Source organism: Schistocerca cancellata, chromosome 3, assembly GCF_023864275.1.
Source record: "Schistocerca cancellata isolate TAMUIC-IGC-003103 chromosome 3, iqSchCanc2.1, whole genome shotgun sequence".
NCBI classification, from domain to species: domain Eukaryota; kingdom Metazoa; phylum Arthropoda; class Insecta; order Orthoptera; family Acrididae; genus Schistocerca; species Schistocerca cancellata.
The window spans coordinates 98,162,645-98,186,602 of NC_064628.1; the positions used below are offsets into that span (position 1 = coordinate 98,162,645).

The 23,958-nt window shown below is 38.1% G+C and overlaps 1 protein-coding gene across 1 annotated transcript in view; it reads left to right on the forward strand.

Moving 5' to 3' along the window:
- LOC126177099 (mediator of RNA polymerase II transcription subunit 1-like) overlaps positions 1–23,958 on the forward strand; it is a 208,641-nt gene that overhangs the window by 47,471 nt on the left and 137,212 nt on the right. Inside the window, exons 4-6 of the mRNA XM_049924359.1 lie at positions 1,224–1,359; positions 17,042–17,285; positions 17,500–17,701. Of these exons, the coding sequence (XP_049780316.1) occupies positions 1,224–1,359; positions 17,042–17,285; positions 17,500–17,701 (582 nt within the window). The remainder of the gene's footprint in view (positions 1–1,223; positions 1,360–17,041; positions 17,286–17,499; positions 17,702–23,958) is intronic.

The window sequence follows — 23,958 nt, forward strand, 5'->3', positions numbered from 1 at the left end:
GCAGGAATGGTGGCAGATTTGTGGCTGACTGCTGGGAGAGCAATGCAGACAACAAGGCTTAATGATGTCTCTGTCCCTCTAACTGCTGTTACAGAAGTTGCTATAGCATGATTGCCATCAGCACACCAGAGAATGTAACCTGTTGCGTAGGGTGCATGGTTATGTAATGAACAAGAAAAATTCCCACAATTGTCGCCAGTTGTGTTGTAATTCACGTAATGGATACATTGTATTGTGTTGCCACATGGCAAGATAGGTACAGTACAGTCAAGTTTGCATAGTGAAGTCCTCAGTGCATAAAGAACAAAATTGGTACATTCTCAACAGATTGGCTCCTTTCTTCCAGTTAACAAAGTTCTTCCAATAAATTGTCTACTTATTCATGAGTCTCCTTCTCTAAAGCTCATTATCTTTTGTTTATTACTTCTGCCGATCACAAATCTTGCAGTGTAACAGGTGTTCAGCTCTTTTGCCCCCATTTATACTTGTTGATGACTGTTGTAGTGCATATTTTGTGTGTCCAAAAGGAGTTCGATTCAGGTTGATTAGAATCATTGCTGTTGACCCAATTAAAAAGTCTCATCAATTTTTCCTTCTTTTCTTCTGTTAACTATTCCAGCTTCCAACATTATGTTTTACATCGGATTATCATAGTTATGTAGCTGTTAAAACACTTAAGATTTTCTTAGATAATGACAGTTTATTCTTTTATGGAGTTCTTTTCCTGAATTGTTTCTCATTTACTCTTCTCTTTTTATTATGGGAATAGTGGATTGCCCATTGATATTGAGAGATACCATTTCTTGATGAGCACTGTTTCACAAATTGCAGTTTCACATATTAGTTTTCCTACCTTTATAAACGTGTTGACCTCAAACGACAACCACATACAAACTTTGTCATCCTGCTTTTGTGTGTGTGTGTGTGTGTGTGTGTGTGTGTGTGTGTGTGTGTGTGTACACGCACGCACATGTGCAGTGGTGTGCTTAATACCAGAAACAATTAACCAATCTCCAAAATAGACTATATGTATTATAATGCTTTTAAAAATGGACAAAATCAAAATAAATGCAATAGTTCTCTCTTTCTTGTGCATTATTTTTATAAATGTTGTACGATTTCAGTCAACCACACTTCTGTGAGGTATTGGCATGTGCTTGTTGAATATTATTTAAACTAGTCTTTGTTCATATTAGTATTAACTCATTCTTTTTTTCCTGTAGGCTGAAGTTTGTAGCGGGGCCAACTGGTTTTGACTGGTTCATTTCCTCAGACATGTTCTACTTGGAAGTTGTGCTGGAACCCACAGGAAGTGTAAAAGATGTAAAAATTCACCATGAGGGCAAAGTTGAACAGCAGGTGAGAATCACTGATGTTTTATTAAGTTCTTTTACAGTTCCCATCTACTGTAGACATTTTTATTTACTTATTTGACTGCATTGTGATTATTAATATAGCATTCTGAGTTATGCTGTATTTTTAGGTAATGGAGAATGAATATTTAACATTGCAAAGTGGGTTATGAGAACAGTGATAAAACAGCCAATATTGACTGGAACACATTAAAGTTAACTACTAATTTTTATCTGGAACATTTCTTGTGCTTTTATTAAAGTAAATGACATTTACAAACTCCATAAAACATGCATGGAGTCATACAGAATTGTCGGGGAGAAATGTGAGAAGAGTGGGTGGAGCAGGTAGAAATTACTAAAGAAAATTTGTTTCAGCCCAAGATTGCAAAACTTCTCTTAAAACACGGTTTCAGTATCATTACAGCTTGCCATTTTTTTGTTTTTCGTTTTTGGATTTTAGTGTAATAATCTTTGTGCTTTATTAGGTCTTTGTTAGATGCAATCTCTTCAGGAGTTAATGACTCACATATTTTATATTTTGGCTCCAGTGCTTCACACTGAAAAATTGAAAGTGGTGCAGTTTCATCTTCCGCATCACATGGTCTCCACATAGGAACTTACTTCTCTATACCCATCATGGTCAGGCTTCTTCAAGTTCTCATGGCCAGACTTTAGACCTACCTTGAGTTTAATCTGATTTGTTTCAGGCCAAGATTCCAGAACTTCTTTTAAAACATGGCTTCAGCTTCATTAGCTTGCCATGCTTTTGGTTTTTGATTTTAGTCGTAATATTCTGTGTGCTTTCTCTCGATTCAGCTATGTGGTTTAGATTTTGCCATTTCCTTAGTGATGGTGAAGACAGGCTCTGGTCCAACAAATCTTGATGTTGTTCTTGCCTTTCCAATCTATCTGCTTGTTTATTACTACCAATTTCTAAGTGACCAGGGACGAACAGCACATTTATCCTGTTGCTTTCCCCTAGCCTCACCAGAAGATTTGTGGCGTTCTGTCACAATCTTGATCTCATTGCTGGGGCTGATAGGGATTTTAGAACTGCTTGGCTGTCTGAATGAGCATAGATGGCATGATTCTTGTAGTACCTATATAGCTTCCCCTCTATGCGCATCCACAATGGTAAATGTTTCTGTCTGGAATAATTTAGCCAGCTTCCCTAGACATATTGAGCTGTGTAGTCTATGCTGTACCCTCTGTACGCCGGCTCCAGCACCATCATCTGTTATTCGTTCATCAATAAACAAGACTGTATACATGAATGGTTGATTGTTACATTGAAAGGTTTGTTGAAGCAGCTGAAAACTGGGTAGTCAGCTAGCATTTCCCTGATCATTCCCAAATTTAACACATTCATTATATTAGTGTCGGATTTGGGTGTCCTAAAGATTGCCAATTTTTTTTTAGTTTTTAGCGTGTATGCCACGTTGATGCCTTCATAGGCCTTATTACAGACCTGGAACGTACTTCTGGGCTTTTTCCATAAGGTCTTATTGTGCACGTAAGAGCATCTTTTGCCTTGGAACATATATACTGTGGTGTCACCGCCAAACACCACACTTGTTAGGTGGTAGCCTTTAAATCGGCCACGGTCCGTTAGTATATGTCAGACCCGTGTGTCGCCACTATCAGTGATTGCAGACCGAGTGCCACCACACGGCAGGTCTAGTCGAGAGAGACTCCCTTGCACTCGCCCCAGTTGTACAGCAGACTTTGCTAGCGATGGTTCACTGACTACATACACTCTCATTTGCAGAGACGACAGTTTAGCCTTCAGCTACGTCATTTGCTACGACCTAGCAAGGCGCCATTTTCAGTTACTATAATTCTGAACAGATAATATTGTGAATCATGTACCATTAAGAGCGATGTTCATCATTAATGGATTAAAGTTCAGTATCAAACTAATTACGTCCACTTTCTGAATTCTCATTCCTTGTCATGTTCCAGACCTCACATCAGTATAGTTCTTCCCTCCTCAGGTCAGCCTGCGTGAGCTAAAACGCGTGCATTTCGGCCTCCCCTCGTAACACGGTGTTGGCTCTTCTGCCAACACAACATATACCTTATTGTAAATACATAAAACTGCAACCAGTCACATTTTTGAAGTAGTTATTTATTCCATGAACCAGTTTTTGAACCTTTTGAGGAAGTTGCATAGGTATTTCAAAGTGTAATGTTGGGTGCCGGCTCTGTGACAAGAAGGTGGAACATGCTTTAGTGTATTGCCACGAGTACTGTTTATATGCTGATTTGGATCCAAATTAGTTTTGTACGTACTGCAACAGTATGGGCATCTTCTGTTGTTAATAACCATCCGTCTGCTTCTATTGTGTTGGCCAGTTGGTACTACAGCACTTTTACACAATATGTATGCATATGCAATGTGATAATGAAACTTTGCCAGCATCCAACTTGTGCTATACAACTGTTACTTCTTACAAAGACATGAAATAGGCTTACTTTCCTCACAGATATTATTTGTTTTTGTCTGCATGTGTTAGTGGTTCATGGTGTGGGTTCCTGTAGTCATGTCCTAGTTCATGAACCACGGGCAACGTACGAGTGGCCAAGTAAGTGGTCCCGACAGTCGGGATACCAGTTACTTTGGAATAAGGCTGGGCATCTCGGACATATTCTGAGTTGTGGTCACCTTTGTGCTCATACGGCAAAGACTACCAAATCCACCGGTTAGTCCCTCAGCCGTTAGGGGTAAAACCCAATGGGACTCGGGGCAAGTAAGGCTAGCAACCTGCTTCCCTGGTACTTTAAATATGATGCTGGCAACAATCAGAGCAAAATGCCTCGGACCTTTGGAGATGACGGAGTCCCACCTCTAACTGACAAACCAGGGACTCCTAAGATATAAGGGGGGGGGGGGCTATGCTCCAGACTGAACGCTGAAAGGCATAATCAGTCTTTCATGATGATGATGATGATGATGATGATGCATGTGTTAAAATCGGTGTATGGGCAAATATTTTAAACAAAACTGGCACTAACTGAAAGCCAAAAATAAAATAGATAATTATATTATTACAAGAACAAATTTCAAAGAATCTGGTGTTAATATATGTAATAAGGTCAGTTTATAAGCAAATACTTCAATCTGGACTGGCGTTAACATGAATATCCAGGAATAAAATAATACAGAGTTATAGTTTTTGCAATGAACTGGAGCTGTTTGTATGACCATGAACTTTATATTTAAAATTTAAAAACAAGAACAAAACTTCAAATGAATTGCTGACTTTCTTTTATTCTTACATTAACATGATCTGGAATATCAGTAAAGGCAGAGTCTGTTAATTTCAGCTAGAGGTAATGTGAATAAAATACTATAACTTTGTTACAAGTAACAGTTGTATAGCACATGCTAGATGCTGGCAAAGTTTCATTATCTTAGTGTTTATGCATACAAATTCCGTAAAAGTGAGTTATGTGGTACCAACTGGCCATCAGAATGGAAGCAGATAGATGAGAACCGATTCATGGACTAAATAACTATTTCAAGAAAGCACTGGTTGCAATTTTATTTATTTACATTGAATAAACAGTCACGGGTTCTTAAACATCCGTAATGGATAAACTTAATATATTCTTTATACGAGGGGTCCATGTTTCACATCAAAGGTTACAACTGGATACTTCACTGTCCCCTCTACCAGTAGAGTTTCATTGAAATTTCTTATGCTAGTTTTGCACAGTGTTCAGAATAGTGTGTGTCAGTTTTCCAATGCTCCATGCAAGTTTGCCAAGTATTCGTATAACTAAATCACCTGCATATTATTGGCAAAAGTAAGCTCTAGCATTTAACTCTTTAATGAGCTTATTCACCACTGGGTTCCACTATGTCACTGTTAACGTAAATAAATTTACTGATGATGAGAAGGAGAAAGGAATGACAGTACAGGTGGAGAAGACAAATGTTAGAAGTTTTGAAATCAACGATATGCAGAATAAATGATTCATCATGTGCGAGTGAGATGACTTAGCTAAGGAGAGGGTACACTTTATGAGATAAAAAAAAGCACCAGTATTATAATGGCCAATGGTCTGTTCAGATGAAATATGAATTCACGTACATCAAATGGCATTGTGACAGTGTGTGACGAGTATTGTAAAAACAAAGTATTAGTCAGCCTTGACTCATATTACATCCAGAACCTGACAAGAGTTTCATTCCAGTTTCATTTCTCATGTATGACTTAAAAAAGTAAAACTTTGAATCATCATTTACACTATGTCATCAAAATTGTCTGGACAACTGGCTGAAAATGAATTAAAAGTTCATGGCACCCTCCATCGGTAATTCTGGAATTCAATATGATGTTGGACCACCCTTAGCCTTGATGACAGCTTCCACTCTCACAGGCATATGTTCAGTCAGGGACTGGAAGGATTCTTGGAGAATGGCAGCCCATTCTTCACGGAGTGCTGCACTGAGAAGACGTTTCGATGTTGGTCGGTGAGGCCTGGCACGAAGTTTTCATTCCAAAACATCCCAAAGGTGTTCTATAGGATTCAGGTCAGGACTCTGTGCAGGCCCGTCCATTACAGGGATGTTATTGTCATGTAACCGCTCCGCCACAGGCCGTGCATTATGAACAGGTGCTCGATCATGTTGAAAGATGCAATTGCCATCTCCGAATTGCTCTTCAACAGTGGGAAGCAAGAAGGTGCTTGAAACGTCAGTGTAGGCCTTTCTGTGACAGTGTCATGCAAAACAACAAGGGGTGCAAGCCCCCTCCATAAAAAACATGACTACACCATAACACTGCTGCCTCCGAATTTTACTGTTGGCACTACATATGCTGGCAGATGGCGTTCATCGGGAATTCGCTATACCCACACCCTGCCATTGCATTGCCACATTGTGTACTGTGATTAGTCACACCACATAATGTTTTACCACTGTTCAATCGTCCAATGTTTACACTCCTTACACCCAGCGAGGCGTCATTTGGCGTTTACCGGCATGATGCGTGGCTTCTGAGCAGCCGCTTGACCATAAAACTGAAGTTTTCTCACCTCCCACCTAACTGTCACAGTACTTGCAGTGGATCCTGATGCAGTTTGGAATTCCTGTGTGATGGTCTGGATAGATGTCTGCCTATTACACATTACGACCCTCTTCAACTGTAGGCGGTCTCTGTCAGTCAACAGATGAGGTCAGCCTATACGCTTTTGTGCTGTACGTGTCCCTTCACGTTTCCACTTCACTATCATATTGGAAACAGTAGACCTAGGGATGTTTAGGAGTGTGAAAATCTCGCATGCAGATGTATGATAAAAGTGACATTCAATCACTTGACCACGTTCGAAGTCTGTGAATTCCGCGGAGCGCCCCATTCTGCTCTCTCATGATGTGTAATGACTACTGAGGTCACTGATATGGAGTACCTGGCAGTAGGTGGCAGCACAATGCACCTAATATGAAAAACATATGTTTTTGGGGGTGTCTGGATACTTTTGACCATATAGTGTGCATATGGACAACACTTTTTTTTCCTAAAAAGGATACTGATAGAACCAGCATTATCTAGGAATGCCTTCTAGATATGTAGTTATTTTCATCATGCTGTTACAATAAGCAGGAGAACAAATTGCCTTCTTCTAATTTGCTAAAAATGAAACATACACCAGACTGACCAGTTAATGATATAAATTGGTCAAGGTACAAGGAAAGTCGAACTTCTGCCATTAGTTATGGAGCACCAATGTTCCAAATAAATGGGTTTGTACTCCTCTGACTACTGCCATATCATTCAGACTTATGTTCCTTAGAACTAATCTGAAATCCTGCAAAGAATAATACCAGTATTCATAATATAATATGTCAAGTATTTCCATCTAGGGGTAAAATAAATAAATAAATAAATAAATAAATATACTGTTTGAGGCTCTTGCTGCTGTGACATTAGAAGACTGGAGAAAAGCAGTATGTCATGTTAAGCATGGTGTTTTTTGTGTAAAATGCCAGCACTTGTCACTTTTATCTTGTACAATGCTGATAGGAGTGAAAATTATGTCAGAAAACAGCGAAGCACTATTTGTACAAGCCATAATATTAATATGTTCTAGGAATTGTGATAGGAATAAAAAGGATGTCAGCTGGGTAATGATGAGCTAGGAAAAAAATGAAGTGTAAGATCTGAAAGGAAACACATCAAAGATGAGTGTTTATGTGTAGGTGTAAAAGAAAAAAAGATTATGAAAAATACAGGTTAACAAAAATTTTTGTGTCTTTTTACAGCTTGATATGTGTGCTACACAGTGAGTGATTATCTTTACTCACTGTATTGCATTTAGTATATTCCATTATCCTGTTATAACAGAACAGACATTAATTATGAGTATAAACCTTAGGGGAAATAAACATGCAGAAAACAACAACGTACAGCCAAAACAAAAGTACACTTGAAGGAATAGGTTAAACACAAATAACAAAGACTTAACAACTAGGATAAAGTTGTTGAGTAAATATGATAAATATGTTAAAACTTTGATGTACAACAGGTTAAAGTATGGGCTGGAGTGAGAGTTGAATTAAAATACTAAGGGTCATATCAGAGCTTCATCCTGCAGCTTCCTTTTAGTGCCATTCCAGAGCCAACATAAAGAACTCATGATCAAAACTTATTTTTTTTTAATTACTCAAAATGTGAAGTATGCTTATAAAACAGGAGAGCATTTTTTTTATCAGTTGCTGACCCTCATGAACTGAAACATGACGCAGTCGTTTCATGATTCAAGGGTCAGCAACTGATAAAAAAAATGGGGCTCCCTGGGATCCCAAGGTCGCGATGACGGCGTCACTGTCCCGCCGAGATAATTTGTCCTTTTAGGACAATTATCTGAGCAAGCTCCCATGCCAGCAAAAGGTTGCCCGACATGTGTTGATAACAGGATTTGTTTTAACCGTCTGTACCCGAATTTTAGTATATAAGGAGGGTGATTTGGAGCACAGCACATCATGTCCTCTGAACCGATAACGTCGACATCTACGAGCAGCAGCAGCAACACCACATTTGTAAGTACATTTCTGAATAATGGAGACACTATATAATTTGGCCAAAGTAGCAGTATGTGGTCAACTGGAAAATGCATTAGATGCTTTAAAATTAGAATTGCCATCTACTGTTGAAGATGATATACTGTTAACATATAGAATATCAAAAATGAATTATATTCTTACCAATTACAGATTGCCAAAATGTTATATTTTTGCTAGTAGTATAAATGTTCCAATGATACCTGATATTGTAGCCGATGCTATTCAAGCAGCTGGTAAAATTAAAAATGGTGTACCAATTCCATGGTCTGCATTGTGCTTAATGACACTTGCCAACTTTGCTAAATGCAATGTCTGGCAAACAAGATTTAAAATTAAAGTGTTTTTTTATGAAATAGAATACAAACACTTAATATTTCATATTTGTGAAAATTGTTTAACGTCAATGATGTGTAGATGGAGAACATCAAAACTGTCTGATATTATTGCAAACATGAAAATTCATTTAGTTACTAACAGACCACATTTTGTAAATGGGGTAGTTTTCCCACTGCATGTAACTATGTATGGCCATTGGTGTATGTTTTGTGTTAATACGCCATTATTCTTAAAACTAAGAAACAGAGGAATTTATGCAGTGATTTTTGAGATGCTCTGATATAAATCAAAACAAAAATAGCAGCATATCTCCAAAAAAGTTTTAAATGTTATCCTCTCTCTTAGGAATTAAATGTTCTAGTGGTTAGTATGAAATCTGTAGTAAAATAATCAAATATTGGTTAACTGAGCTTTATAATATTCTAAGTTACGTAATGAAGTGAATCTTTCCTTATTGGTATATTCTCAGGCAGAGTTAAAAGTGCTGTTTTATAGATACTAAGCAAGAAGGGAGATAAAGCAATAGTGAAGAATCATCACCTTACCATGCTACTATCTTTTGATCTATCATACAATGTTAGCCCATTATTATGTGAGTTATATTCCTGATATAAAAAAATTAATTAATTCATATGTACATCTACATTTACACCCTGTGTACCACTGTGAAGTGGTGTCAGTGTGTTGGGATTTCTTCCCATACCATTTATGTATGAAGTAAGGGGAAGGGGAGAATGAGTACTTAAATGCCTCTATGTATGCTGAAATTTCCATACCTTGTCTTAACATGGTTACATGTGGGGTGTAGGGTATTCCGAGATTGTGGTACTTGAAACTTTGTAAGTAGTCCTTCTCATGATTGTTGGCATCTGTCTTTGAGTGTCTGTCAGTTCATACATTTTGGCATTCCACGCAGCTCTACTGTGGCTCAGACAAACCTGTGGCCATTAGTGCTCTTTTTTCATATACATTCAGTATCCCCTGTTGGTCCTATTTGTATGTGTCCCACTCAGTTAAGTGATATTGTGGATCAAGTCACTGAATAAGCGATATTGTAGGTCGAGTCACTGAGTATTTTATAAGCTATCTCCTTCATAGACTGATTGCATTTACCAATGTCCTACTGATTAACTGAAGTCCATCTCTTGTTTAAGCTGTGATTGAACCAATGTGATGATTTCATTTCACAGCCCTGCAAATTGTTACACCTATGTTTTTGTCTGAATTGACTGATCCTAATTATGACTCATTGATGTAGCAGTCATAGAATATTATGTTTTTTGTGAAGGGAACTCTGACTTTTTAAAAAATGTTACCACCATGTATGGAAGTGAAACATGGACAATAAATAGTTTGGACAGGAAGAGAATAGAAGCTTTCGAAATGTGGTGCTACAGAAGAATGCTGAAGATTAGATGGGTAGATCACGTAACTAATGAGGAGGTATTGAATAGAATAGGGGAGAAGAAGAGTTTGTGGCACAACTTGACAAGAAGAAGGGACCGGTTGGTAGGGCATGTTCTGAGGCATCAAGGGATCCCAAATTTAGCGTTGGAGGGCAGCGTGGAGGGTAAAAATCGTATAGGGAGACCAAGAGATGAATACATTAAGCATATTCAGAAGGATGTAGGTTGCAGTAAGTACTGGGAGGTGAAGAAGGTTGCACAGGATAGAGTAGCATGGAGAGCTGCATCAAACTAGTCTCAGGACTGAAGACCACAACAACAACAACCAGTCTTTGCGCCACTTTGAAATATTATTAAGATCTGACTGAATCTATGTGCTTCTTCTTTCTGATTGTACTTCATTATAGATAACTGCATTATTTGAAGAAAAGTGGTATGAATATATTTAGTTGTTTCTCAAAACTACTGGCACTATTTCTACATTGCTCATCTTTGTAGTTGTACAAGAATTAAACTGGGGCAGAACTCTTGAATTTTCCTTCGTAAAGGGACATCTTAAAGCCAAAATCAGCTTTTCCTACTATAAGTTTTATGATGTCATTTCACTTTAGGTCTCTCTGTATGGTTACTACTAGGTATTTTACTATTGTTTTTCCAATGATTTTCCACCAATATCTGATTGAACAATAATGGTTATCTTCACCCATTTATGCACAATAAATTACGTTTATTTACATTCAGGGCCAACTTTGAGTTCATGTACCGAAGCATACTCCTTTATTTTGTTTTATACTTCTCATGCAGAAGTCACTGTTTCTTTTGAAGTTTATTTACAGAGATGGCATACCATAGAAGGCCCCTCCTATCATTAACTTTTTTAATTGGTACATATCAAGCCATGTGCAAAGCTTGACCAAATACCATATTCTTTTAAACAGTAGCAACTGTTCCTCACAGCTAAATATTTCAGGTTCCTCCAACTGTGGTGCTACTGCCTCTTTGTTGGATTATTGAACGTGTATATCTTTCTACTTTCTTCACCTCCCCGTCCCCCATTTCTTTACTTAGGTACTTTTTATTGCTACAACAGCTTCTTAGTCACTTATAGCTGTTCCAGTGTGGACGTACCAGAGAGGTGATGTCGATTCGTTGCCATTACAACCAATATATTTCCCTCATGAGTGCACTGTTGTCAGCAGTTCTCAGGGAAGGAATTTAGTATTGTTTCACAGGATGTCTTTGTCACACTCACCAGTTACAAAACTTTCTGGAACATTATTCTAGGAAAACAGCGATCTCAGATGTACCAATAAAATTTGCTAAAAACTATCTTGATGGCATAAATATTTTATTTAAATGGGTGACCGGTTTCGATCTGTTGTACTTGAATCATATTCAGATCTTGCACTCCATGATGGTGACAGGATCTGTGCTGGCTGAGTAGATTGCTCTAGCCCAGCTCCGGTTACCATCATGGAGTACGAGGCCTGAAGATGACCGAAGTACAATGGATCAGAACTGGTCACCAATTTAAATAAAATATTCAAGCAATCAAGATTGTTTTTAGCAAATTTTACTATTGTAATTATTGTTGTTGGATTAAAATCGCCTCATATTATGACACTATATACACTTGTCAGCCGAGTTTTTCTTTGAAGTCTTTGGCTTCATCTCAGAGTAAGACTTGTGGTTGATAGTATGACCCAATTTTAAGTTTATGCCCAACCTTAATAATGAATATTGCCCAAATAGTCCCTCATGTAGCTTCAATTGAATCTCTGTGGATTTCAATTTCTATTTTGCTGTGGCAAATACACCACCTCCAGTTCCCATTAGCTCAGCTATTATCGATATGCACATGGATGTACTTCAGAATTATCACTGCTGTTTGTTTCACTTTATAGCCAGCTTTTTGCACCTGATATAATGCGAGTTTCACTGCTTCTTAGGAGTACTTCAAACTCTTACCACTATGTTGCAAATGGTTCAGAAGTTGATCATGTGGATTTTAATAATCACATCTGCTGGGGAATACCTTTGGATCTTATGTTAATACTTTGAAGTCTTCTATGGGTATTGTTATTTGCACTAGATGGAGAGTTGTTTAAAAAACAAGAAACTTGTGTGCACCCACACATATAGCTTGCTGGCTAGCAGCCTCTGATGTGTAGTGCACCTCTGGCCCATATAGCATTTGGTCTGTATTGCATACATGGCCTATTTAGGGAGACCATACAGTTCTCAACCTGGTGTTGCAGGTCTAGGAAATTGGAGCTTACCTTGTCATTGAATCTTTGAAGTCTCTGGTTCAGCATATTCCACTCAACTTAGAGACAGTGGGTTATGCTAAGTTCTGCAGATTGTGAGCAAGGCTGGTCCTCTCGACCTTCTCTGCCATTTGCTGGAATGTTCCAAGCATGATTCAGAATTGAGATGACAGGCATTGTTCCTTCCAAAATCTGCTACAATCTGCAGTTTGTTGCTCCCTGTTCCCTCAGTACCTACCAGAAGAACATAAACGTGTTGAATGAGACCACCACACACACTGACTAGGAGAGATCTACTTTTTGAAATCACCTGTACGATTGTGAAGGTTAGGTTCCTAGTTATCACAGTCTGGAGCCATTCATCGAAGTGGGCCCTTGTTTGCGTGTGTTCGATGGAAAAGAGTTTGGCGTGATGCTCTGGAGTGTAGAAGCTTAAATGTAGTAGTGTTGTGCAGAGTGGCAGTGTAGGGTAGTATTTGTGATGCATTCCTGACATGCAGGTGGATTTGGGTTCAGATCTCAAGCATTTTGAAATTTTTTATTTTTAAATCTTTATTGAATTTACTTTGATTATTTTTATTCAGGTAATCGGTTTCATTGTAATTATGTTATTTCTGATCAGTTCTCACTTTTTTCAATCATCATATTAACTTTTTCATTGGGTAATTTTTTCTTCCTGTCATTCTTTTTTCATTTGAGATCATTGTCCAAGTGATTTTAATTATTCTTAAACTTCTATTTAATTTCTTCCATTGTATCACTTTATATTACTGTCCCAAGTTCTTATATTCATCATTTCTGTTCCTCAGTTTGTTTGAATTTAATTTTATTTATGTTCCCTTCTTTCGTTGAAATCTTCATCTGTGCTATTTTATCCATAGGGCAACAAGAATTCAGGTTTTAATGTTTCTGTGACAATTACCATAAAAAAGTACATCTTGTAACAAAACATACATTTTGTACACCATTGCACAGAGATAGATGATTTCATTTTTCAGTTTTTTAATCAATGGATTGGCATTTTCATACATTTAAATATTATTATTTAAAAATTAAAATCATATGCACAAGGATTCCAGGTGAATAGAGAATGACAGGAAGTAAACATAAGAGCAAATAAAAATGTTAGTGTGATGATGAAAATGATTCAGCAGAGGAGTAAAAATTAAAAAAAATACATTTAAACCAATTAATTAAACAACAATTACTATCAAAAACATTTTGATAAAGATCTAAACATAAAAAAATTCACAGCACCTGATGAGATTTGAACACACAACCTTCTGCACCTCAGGGATATATCTTAACCACTAATCTATGCCACTGCAGTGTGCAACGCTATTATATTAAAGCCTCTACATAATCATGTGAAATTCTATTTCTCTGATTACTTGTGAATGAGGACTCACTTTGATGAATGGTTGTAGCATGTGATACCTGAGACCCTACCTTGCACCACTGTATAGATGGTTTCAAAAAGTCAATCCCATCCCTGGGGACCTTCCCATGTGAGTGAGTGCTCCTTCCTATCCCTTGCTGCCATTTCCTAATAGTTACCAGTATTCCAGGTACTTCTGAATTGCTGACAGTTGACAGATTTGTGCCCATTTTATGTTTGCTTTCTCTCTGACTTGGTACAGCATGTTTCTTAACAGATGAAGTGAGTTTAACAGCCTCAGTTTCAGTTTCATTGGAAGACGAATCTGTTACTTAGGGTGAGGGTGTGACACCCTAAGCTCCTCTTGGTCCCTGCATCTTGCCTCTTGCGTCACCTGTAGAGGCTCCCTAAACCTACCACTAACACGCCAGTCACATTCAAGTTGATGAGTGGTGACAGGCCCTGTACTTCCTATAGAGGAGACGGTATGCATCGGAGAGAATAGTACATGAGGTACCATCGATATCTCTAGTACATGACTCAAGGTAGCTCTCCCAACGCAGACATTTGTAGCAATTCCGAATTACTTGATGACAGTAAGGGCAGTTGTCATCTCATCTTAAACAGCAACAACTCGTTCTGTGTTAGGAAATAATGTTAACAGTGGGCTGCGTTGTGACTGGTGCAGTGTTTTTCAGAATAATTTTCAGCTACATGTTTTGATTTCTTTAAATTCCTGGCTCTACTACACTACAGTGATTATAAGTTCATTTTAAGAACTGAATCGTTGAACTTCCTACAAAGTGATTTCTATTACGACAAGAGATAAACCTGAGATAAAATCTACTGACTGCATGAAACTGCTTGGAACTTTGAAGTTCTATTTTGTAGTAGGTATGCTCTCTAATAAACTCAAGTGACGGACTTGAAAATAGTTTAAGTTTTCAAAAAATCCAGACAATATATGCTGCTCTTGATGGGGAAAATGTATATAACATATCAGTTGTAATTTGTACAGAATATACTATCAGAACACAGCAGTCAACTTTTAATTAATGTGTTTATGTCACGACCAAAATCTTTCAAACTACTTCAAAAGGGGTAGATTTTGGGAAACTCACCCAGAACAGCATGTCAGGGGAGACTTACCGTAAGTCTCTCACACACACATGACCACTGTCTCTGGCTGCCGAGTCTAGACTGTTGTAGATCAGCATGCTGATTTTTGTACATTGTTGTCCAACAGCAGTCCAAGACATAAGTAGTTGTGAATTGACTATGTGGAATGGGCAGACAAACGTCTTTGAAGATGATGAAAATTTCTGGTTGCTATTAGTTGATATAGAGTGAAATTTTCCAAGTGTATTGTGACAGGTCATAGATAGAGGTGACTGCAAACACAGACTTTAAGTCTACACTACATTGCTGATGTATGAGGCATGATTGGAAAGTTTTAAGAATGGATCCGCTACTGCTTACTGGTTTGGCGGGCAGGTACACGGAGGGTGGGGAATGAGTCATTGCCTTGCCCTTGAACACACTCTGTGTGTCCTTTATTCAGTTTGTTGTAGCAGCTGGTTGAGTGCGGGTCTGCTAGGGCTTGTTGCCAGATTCTGTCTGTGTGAAAATGGAGTTTGTTTGAAATTTTATTTTAAAACCAGAAATCAGCTTTTGAGACTTCCGAACTATTAAAAACAGCTTTTGGAGATAATTATATGAGCCAGTCAAATGTTTTTGTCTGGTTCAACAGGTTTAAAAATGGCCACAAATCATTTGAAGATGATCCACAGTCCAGCCGTCCTTCCACCTCAGAAACAAATGAAAGTGTTGTGAAAGTTCACGACTTAGAGTGCTCCAATCGTAGACTTACAATTAGTGAGATGGCTGATGAACTTAAGTTTCTATGCAGTTCAGTTAATTTTAACAGAAGATCTGAACATGCATCAAGTATCCACGAAATTCATTCCAAAAGTGTTGTCAAGTGACCAGGGACAATACCGATTTGAACTGTGTCAAGAACTGATTAATCAGACTAAAAATGACCCAGATTCGTTAAATTGGGTAATTGCAGGTGACAAATCATAGGTATATGGATATGATCCTGAAACCAAAGTGCAGTCTTCTCAGTGGAAGACTCCAGGTTCACCACAACCGAAAAAAGCATGGCAAAGTCGGTCTAAGGTGAAGACAATGTTGGTGATTTTTTTTTTCGATTTTACCAGTATTATGCATCATGAATTTACCCCTGGAGGATATACAATTGACCAGGAGTACTACCAATGTGTCCTTGACCATTTATGCGAAAAGGTGCAGAAGAAAAGGCCTGAGTTATGGAAAGACAGGAGTTGGGTGCTACACAATGACAATGCTCCGGCTCATCGTGCATTCTCCATTGTTGAATTTTTGACCTAATTCAAAATTCCTCTGCTTCCACAACTGCCACATTCCCCTGATTTTGCCCCTGCATACGTCTACCTGTTTCCTAAACTAAAATTTTCACTGAAAGGGAAGCGGTTTGACTCGATTGAAGACATCCAGACAAATACGGAGAGTGTCCTTGACACACTTCAGGTAAAATAATTTGCAGGAATGTTTCCAAAAGTGGAAACACCGTTGGAGTAGGTGTGTTCAGTCTGAAGGGAACTATTTTGAAGGAGATGCATCACAGTAGCATGTAAGTACCACCATTGTTCAATTACAAGCCCATTGTTAATACTTTCCAATCATACCTTGTATGTGGTTGTGATCCGACCAGTGGCTTCATGCCTGTAGGCCTCTTGGCACATTGTCTGTGTGTGTGTGTGTGTGTGTGTGTGTGTAGTTGGGTGGGTTATTAATTGTGCACACGCATAGGAGGGGGGGGGGGGGGGGGTGATCAAGCCACATTGAAGTCTACCATTTGCAACACCAAGCTGCAATTGATACTCAGGCTTAAGAGATCACTGTTGTAAAGTTATGGTTAGCATCATTGTGAGTATGAAGATAAGGAGTTATCACCACAGCATTCTTACCTTATGAATATTGTGATCAATATTCTTCATCTTTCAAATGTTTTGATTTTAACAGGCAATATGTGGTAAAAAATTACCCTATATTATGCTGTATTTGGTACATATTTCTGCCATACTTTAGAAAAAGTTTCAGATAAGAGCCTTTCATTAGTTTCATTTGCACAGATACTTCTTAACATTATTTTGTTTGGGTATATAACTAAAACATTTTTCTTCCAGAGTTGTGAAGAACTAGTTTTATGCCTATCCCGCGGTGATTTTGCCGACTTCACAGCACAGCTAGAAGGACTAGCGTCGATTTACCAATTAAATGCAGAGAAAAAAGTTAAATGCAAGGCATTCAGTGCCCTTCAGGGTCTTGAAGCAGATCTTGGAGCATTGGCACAATTACAGAACTTTATCAAGGAACCATTCAACTTAGTGCATAAATCTCCAGTTGGTATATTGCAGAAAAGGAGAGGAGGTACTCTCAATCTTGTTTATATTTTTGATGTGGTTTTATACTTTTTTTAATGGTTGTACTTGATTACTCTTGTTTTTCATTTACTAGAATAAAATAAAAATGATTGACTGCAAATACAAAGCAGTATTTCAAAAGCATTACTTAATGATAGGATTTTTATGCCCTTGTGATAAATTGAAATGTGCAGTTCTTCAAAGACTCTGTAACTTTTCAGGCCACGCAATGCGCCTTACCTATTTAGTTCCTCCTTATGAGCTCTTGGATCCAGAAAAGCACACTATGCATCCACTGACAGCAGAGGAGGTCATAAACAAAGGATTGGGTTTTAGTGTGACTGTTTGTGTAGAGGGCTCAGCAACACACAAATTACAGACTGCACCTCTTATCTCTATCAATAGGAGCCCCGGAGGCAAGAGGTCTGTTAATAAATAATAATCTGTGAATAATTTATTAATGTTTGAATGGAATAGAAGGTTTATTAGTTAATAGTGTAAAACAAACCACATGATGTTTAAGAGTGTACATTAGTTAAATGATTTTGGGGTAATATTGCCTTCTACATTATTGAGTTCGGCTGTTGACAACTGGAAATAGATAAAAACTGCCAGCATCCATACCTTTCCAAGAATCTGTATTGACTGTTGTAATTAAGAGTTATATGTTCCTCTTTTGCTATCTGCAGTCAGTATTTTTCTATACCTGAGCATTGTATATGCAAGATTGTGTGCTAACTAGTTCTGTAGATGATGAAGAGATTGAAGAAATGTACAGTAAGATAAAAGAAATTAATTAGTGTATATAAATTAATTAAATTAATTTGTCCTGTTAATTGATGTCACTACTCAGTATACCCAAAATGTCTTGTGTAGAACTTGTTGTTGTTGTTGTTGTTGTTGTGGTCTTCAGTCATGAGACTGGTTTGATGCAGCTCTCCATGCTACTCTATCCTGTGCAAGCCTCTTCATCTCCCAGTACCTACTGCAACCTACATCCTTCTGAATCTGCTTAGTGTATTCATCTCTTGGTCTCCCCCTACGATTTTTACCCTCCACGCTGCCCCCCAATACTAAATTGGTGATCCCTTGATGCCTCAGAACAGGTCCTACCAACCGATCCCTTCTTCTGGTCAAGTTGTGCCACAAACTTATCTTCTCCCCAATCCTATTCAATACCTCCTCATTAGTTATATGATCTACCCATCTAATCTTCAGCATTCTTCTGTAGCACCACATTTCGAAAGCTTCTATTCTCTTCTTGTCCAAACTAGTTATCGTCCATGTTTCACTTCCATACATGGCTACACTCCATACAAATACTTTCAGAAACGACTTCCTGACACTTAAATCAGTACTCGATGTTAACAAATTTCTCTTCTTCAGAAACGCTTTCCTTGCCATTGCCAGTCTAGATTTTATATCCTCTCTGCTTCGACCATCATCAGTTATTTTGCTCCCCAGATAGCAAAACTCCTTTACTACTTTAAGTGTCTCATTTCCTAATCTAATTCCCTCAGTATCACCCGACTTAATTCGACTACATTCCATTATCCTCGTTTTGCTATTGTTGATGTTCATCTTATATCCTCCTTTCAAGACACTGTCCATTCCGTTCAACTGCTCTTCCAGGTCCTTTGCTGTCTCTGACAGAATTACAATGTCATCGGCAAACCTCAAAGTTTTTATTTCTTCTCCCTGGATTTTATTACCTACTCCAAATTTTTCTTTTGTTTCCTTTACTGCTTGCTCAATATACAGATTGAATAACATCGGGGACAGGCTACAACCCTGTTTCACTCCCTTCCCAACCACTGCTTCCCTTTCGTGCCCCTCGACTCTTATAACTGCCATCTGGTTTCTGTACAAATTGTAAATAGCCTTCGCTCCCTGTATTTTCCCCTTGCCACCTTCAGAATTTGAAAGAGAGTATTCCAGTTAACATTGTCAAAAGCTTTCTCTAAGTCTACAAATGCTAGAAACGTAGGTTTGCCTTTCCTTAATCTTTCTTCTAAGATAAGTCGTAGGGTCAGTATTGCCTCACGTGTTCTGATATTTCTACGGAATCCAAACTGATTTTCCCCGAGGTCAGCTTCTACTAGTTTTTCCATTCGTCTATAAAGAATTCGCATTAGTATTTTGCATCCGTGATTTATTAAACTGATCGTTCAGTAATTTTCACATCTGTGAACACCTGCTTTCTTTGGGGTTGGAATTATTATATTCTTCTTGAAGTCTGAGGGTATTTCGCCTGTCTCATACATCTTGCTCACCAGATGGTAGAGTTTTGTCAGGACTGTCTCTCCCAAGGCCGTCAGTAGTTCTAATGGAATGTTGTCTACTCCCGGGGCCTTGTTTCGACTCAGGTCTTTCAGTGTTCTGTCGAACTCTTCGCACAGTATCATATCTCCCATTTCATCTTCATCTACATCCTCTTCCATTTCCATAATATTGTCCTCAAGTACTTTGCCCTTGTATAGGCCCTCTATATACTCCTTCCACCTTTCTGCTTTCCCCTCTTTGCTTAGAACTGAGTTTCCATCTGAGCTCTTGATATTCATACAAGTGGTTCTCTTTTCTCCAAATGTCTCTTTAATTTTCCTGTAGGCAGTATCTATCTTACCCCTAGTGAGATAACCCTCTACATCCTTACATTTATCCTCTAGCCATCGCTGCTTAGCCATTTTGCACTTCCTGTCGATCTTGTTTTTGAGATGTTTGTATTCCTTTTTGCCTGCATCATTTACTGCATTTTTATATTTTCTCCTTTCATCAATTAAATTCAGTATTTCTTCTGTTACCCAAGGATTTCTACTAGCCCTCGTCTTTTTACCTACTAGGTCCTCTGCTGCCTTCACTACTTCATCCCTCAAAGCTACCCATTCTTCTTCTACTGTCTTTCTTTCCCCCGTTCCTGTCAATTGTTCCCTTATGCTCTCCCTGAAACTCTTTACAACCTCTGGCTCTTTCAGTTTATCCAGGTCCCATCTCCTTAAATTCCCACCTTTTTGCAGTTTCTTCAGTTTTAATCTACAGTTCATAACCAATAGATTGTGATCAGAGTCCACATCTGCTCCTGGAAATGTCTTACAATTTAAAACCTGGTTCCTAAATCTCTGTCTTACCATTATGTAATCTATCTTAAACCTGTCAGTATCTCCAGGGTTCTTCCATGTATACAACCTTCTTTTAAGCTAACAGTTGGTTCAAGAATCATAAAAGAAGGTGTAGAACTTACTGTACTGGAATTTATTACATATGATAACACCTGGGATGTATCCAATGCCAATTAATGACATGAGAGTTGTATTTATTTGAACTGTTTTTAACTCTATCTCTATTGATGATGGTCTAAGACAGAAACTGGTTGATGCTTAAGGTTTTCTATAAAACAGCTAATGGTCAAATATGCAATTCATGAATTGCTTGACAGCTATTAATAATTATCTAACAAAAATGTTTATGATTAATTTCATTAGCAAATACATGTATTGTGATGGCACAGTTAAAGTGCCTCGCTCCTTGAAGAGGTACCTACATGACATTCATTCATTGGTGAACACTACATAATAGTCTTACTGCCCGCTTTTGTCCAATTTATACTTTCTTTGTAAGTGATGATTTGAGCTACCCTAGAAAATTATTTTGTATGACATTATTAAATGGAAATATGCGGAATTTGTCAGGAGGTTGATATGTTTGTTTCATAAAATTTGCCTTACAGACTGCTGTTAGCTTTCCTGATCTCCTGTTCTGTCATTAACATTGGTATTACGTTTTCATGGCTGCCTGGAAGGTTGTTCTGCCCATTCAGCTGATTGCTGATGTTGATATCAGCATTTATTTTCCTGTTGTAATACTTTTTTCAGCAGAACCCCTTCATCCTCTGTACTTTCCTGAAGAATTGTGTTGTCTTTACATTCCTATTTTGTTCACATCTTCCTCAACCGTGTTGTCATTTTGCCTAATAGGCGGCCTGTATTCCCTACTTCTTCCTTCAGTAGATGTTCTGCACTTTCCAGATAAATGACAAACTTATTGATGTCATTCGCTGATGGAGAAATTGTTTTATTTCTTCAGTATAAAGACAATATATTCTCTGTTCCCATGATAATCTGTTGATTTTTCAAGTTAGTGCTCAAATGGTACAAAGTTGTTCCCCACTTCTGCTCAAATATCCTACTCTTAATTGAATCTTTCTTTGGATTGTAGCCATCTCTGCCTTCTCACCATCCATTGTCCCAGTCTTTGCATGGCCAGTCATTGTCATGCCACTGGGGCATTGCTCATTCTCTTCAGTAGTTCAGGCCCCGTTATTCCTATTACTATCTGGGCCTCCCAGTTGACCTCTTTCTTCTACATGTTTAATTATCTTGCTTGCTCTTCTTTCTCAGTCGTAAGACCATATGACATATCTCCACATCACCCATGTGCTCCGCTTAGTAGCTATCTTACCAATGTTTTTTCACCCACTGGCATGTCCAGATATCTGTTTAATTCTAGTGACTCTTCCAATATGCCAACTAGTGGCCCATACATCACTCTACTGTATGTTCATAGCTGCAGTTAATCCTTGACATTCTTGCATTTCCTGTGACCAGTATTTCTCTGCGAAAGTTTTTTCAAAGTTGTTGTACATCATCGTGTCTAAATTCAGGGAATCTGCCTAGTTGGCTATACCTTCTTCCCTCTGCCTTGTTGGCAATTTTTTAAGTGTCCGTACATTCTTCAGGCATCAATCTTTTAAGCCTGCACAAAATTGCCATTGGGTATGGTCTTCTCACAGTCAAAATCTGTTGCAATCCCTATTGAAAGCATGTACTTTCTCCAAACGAGTCAATACTATGTTATTTATTTCTTTGTTGAGGTTTCTAGCTTCTTTCTTTTAGGTGTCCATTACAAAGTTACCAGAGTTATTATCGTTCATTGTCACAATGCTAGCAATCATTATTAATTCTGTTTTGGTCTTAGCAACTTCTGCCTCACTTCTTTCACTAATCTGTTTTCTTTTTTGCTGCTTTGTTTTTTCCTTGTGTCATAAAGAGATTAGCTGCATGCAGAACTGCCTATAATTCTTGGCACAACCTGTTGCAACTGCTGCAGCCTGCAGGATTCTTAGTTCATAAACGTAAACTCATTCCTTGCATTCTCTGATTGCTCACTCAACTTAACAATGAATTCTGCTGACTAAGTTTTTATTTGTCTCATTTCAGCAGTGTTTACCTCTTACCTTTTTGTCAAGGTGTCTAGCCATTAGTGTTGCTGTCTCCAGTACATGTCTGTGTAGGTTCTCATTCTGTCTTATTTCCTTTATCTTGTAAATCATCTTGACATGAATTCGACACTGGTGAACTACTGTCTTTCACTTCCCCTGTCTCATTCCTGAAACAAGATTCTGTTGCACCAGTTCCCAACATTTCTGCAGAGGATCTGCATCCCTTTCTCTTAGCCATTACACTTTCAGGTTGCCAGCTTGTATAAATTAAAATTACTTTCAGTACCTACCTTGAAATTTTTCTCCATGATTTCTACTATTTTAAGTTCATTACACTGATTCTCACTTTCTGATGTAGTACATTAGTTTATTCACAACTCACTTGCAGAATGCACTTCTACCCGACACTGTCTACAGCAGCAGTGACACATGCAGCTGACTATGCCAGTAAAGTTGGTTAGTGAACATAGCTTGCTTCGTTGCTTGATGACGGTGTTCACTGTTTCACATATATGACACTTCTGCACATGTCAACAATCATCAGTATTTGCGTACGCATTACGTACCCTATTGTTGCCTTGCATAGTTTGGTAATTTCTCTTCTGTGCTTATTAGACCTGGAAATTGTGTCGTGACATGGTACACCACTTGTAATATCCCCCCCCCCCCCCCTTCCCGATAAGTTTGAGAAATCTGACAGAGATCCTAATGGTCAGTTATGGGTCTCTGGGTGAGAGACTTCCGTCAGGCATGATCACGCAGAACACTAAACTGCAGTTTAATTTTACATGACGTGGATGTTGTTATATACAACAAAATTGATCACGGATTTAAGGTATGTTTGATATAGAAGATGACATCCTTTACTTGCTTTATTTAACTGTAAACAATGTAAAACATGCCTAACTGCACCACACTCATTCTTTTTATGATGCAGACAAAATTTAAAGTTCATGCACTCCAAAAAAGCCATGCACAAGTCCATATTACTATTCTAGTGAAATATTTCCCTCAGTGCCCTTCTTTAAAATTCAACTTTGCTTATTTCTGGCTTACAGCTCTTTCATTGCATATTTACCTAATGAGTCAGCCCCACTACTGCTCTTACAGGCTCTGTACTAACATGCATTGTCGCCACAACATGACAGTGCTCACTTTGCCAGAAAAGGCAGAAGACTACATCAAGTTCTAGAAGCTAACGCTTGCCAACCAACTCCTGCTTTTACCTGGCTCGCTTTCAAGGATATAGATCATGATAGCCTTACAGATTTGACACTGAACCCATACCCATTCACAACATGATTTCACATGCTTAGCCAATGCTGATCTAATCCTTATTTTTACAATTACATATTATGCTTAGCTCTATTTCTCAAACACTATGTTTATAACCAATGGTACATGTACTGTAATTTGAGAATGCAACTATGAATGTACATTCATTTCTTGTTATATGTGGATTTTA